The sequence below is a fragment of the Phaethon lepturus genome, unplaced genomic scaffold (assembly GCF_000687285.1).
Source record: "Phaethon lepturus isolate BGI_N335 unplaced genomic scaffold, ASM68728v1 scaffold16070, whole genome shotgun sequence".
Classification (NCBI taxonomy): Eukaryota; Metazoa; Chordata; class Aves; order Phaethontiformes; family Phaethontidae; genus Phaethon; species Phaethon lepturus.
Genome location: NW_010514183.1, coordinates 27,656 through 29,402, shown reverse-complemented (window position 1 = coordinate 29,402; position 1,747 = coordinate 27,656). Strand labels below are relative to the sequence as shown.

The following is a 1,747-nucleotide window of genomic DNA, read 5'->3' as shown; positions in this document are numbered from 1 at the left end:
CCTGCTGAATTACAATCAGTCTTTTACACACAGTTGCTTATAAAGGAAAGGAGCAGGGCAACTGTAGAGGGGGAAGCCTAGGAACTGGGTGAAGTGCCCTGGGGGAACACCTCCTGGTGCATGGTGATGAAAAGGGCTGAGGGTTGCTGCAGGCTCTAGAAGTAAGGATGATATTCATGTCATTCCACTGGTACCACGTGTAGGAATCCAGAGCCTACTGTGGTCAGGAGTCCCTCAAAGAACAGAAACACTGCTGATCCTGGCACAGAGTAATCCCACTGCCTCAGAAGCGAGGCAGTGGGATTACTGCTTCAGTAGCAATTCATGGAGGAACAGACAGGCAGCACCTGGCTGCTTAAAGCAGCAGCCACTGTGTAGCTGTTCAAACCCCTCTTGGTTTTTGCTTCATCTTCCTGCAGGACTTCCTTTGTGGATGACACAGGATTGCTAATTCCTCCAGTGCCCGGAGAGGCCAGTGAGGAAAGAGGGATTCTCCACCTGAACAGCCTGCAGAAAGGGAGCAACAGGAGCTCCCGTTCACTGACCTTCCACTCACACTTGACCAGGCAGCGCTGTGCCCAGGGAAGAGTGAAAGACGGACTGCAAAGTAGAGAAGGATGGCAGTGCCAGTCCAGCCAAACCCTCCTTCGGTCTCAGAAAGGCAGCTGGGCAGCTCTCCTGAAGGAAGAAGTTTAACCACTTGTAAAGGAAAAGCGTGGCCTGAAGGTAAGCCAATGCTTAAGAGTTTTATGTCCACCTTGGTTCCTCCATCCACCCATTCATACCTCCCTCACTGCAGCATTGTCAATGTGTGATCTCATATGTATGCAAGGCTTACTGCACAGACCTGTAAAGCCTTGAGCCTGGGTAGAAATCCATATATGCTGTTCTGTTTTTTTTTATTCCCATTTGTGAGTGACATACACCATGGGTGGTGGTGGGAATCATGTACAGCATGCATAACTGCATGTTGTATTTACTGTTAATGCCATAGGTGCTGCCTCCGTCTCTTGTAGCCTTCACTGAATATTTTAGCAGGGCAGGAGGGGCAGTATTGCTGTAGCTTTCTGATCTTTGTATTTCACATGATTGTCCTGTTCTTTCTGGGATGCTCTGGATTTGGTGGGAGGGGGGATGGTTATATTGGTATCTGGCTATTAGACTAGTGGTGACAAGGGGGCAGAGCTTTCCAGTGAGTCATGGGACTTGAGGGTCGTATTTGGTCCACATATCACAGCCGAGTAAATACACCTGTCCTTGCATCATTCCCTTGTCTACTTGTTTCTGTCCATTCAGGTACTGGCATTAAAAAAACCATATTCCTGGGCCACTGTAAAGTATGCAATTTCTAATGCCTTTTTTTTTTTTATAGTGATCAAAATAAACTACAGTAGTTTTTTATCACTACTTATGCAGCAAGGCCAGAGGAGAACTGTGCAGCAGGCTCTACTTGCTGGCAAACCAAGGGTGACCATGACGACTGCAGGAATGTGGTAGATCCTCAGAGACAGAGAATGCGGAAGATCTGCAGGAACCTTCTGATAAGAAGACCCTTCCGATTCCTGCCCGCTAGTCACTAGTCTGCCTTCTAGGCAACTGACAGGTAAGAGGAAATAATTCAGTACTAACAGCTTTGGGACAAAAGCCGATTTGCAAGTGAGACAGACAGGAGGCTAAAGGTTCTTTATGTGATTAACACAAATTCAAATTTAGGGCACTTCATGTTCACATGGCAGTCCAAGGAGTG

General features: G+C 47.5%; 1 protein-coding gene across 1 annotated transcript in view; it reads right to left on the bottom strand.

Annotated features, from left to right (window-relative positions):
- Window positions 1-447: 447 nt before the first annotated feature.
- The window catches only part of NCAPD2 (non-SMC condensin I complex, subunit D2), a gene marked incomplete at its 5' end in the record, with an annotated part of 28,950 nt that continues 27,650 nt past the window's right edge, over window positions 448-1,747 (bottom strand). Inside the window, 1 exon segment of the mRNA XM_010292253.1 lies at window positions 448-507. Within this exon segment, the coding sequence (XP_010290555.1) occupies window positions 448-507 (60 nt within the window).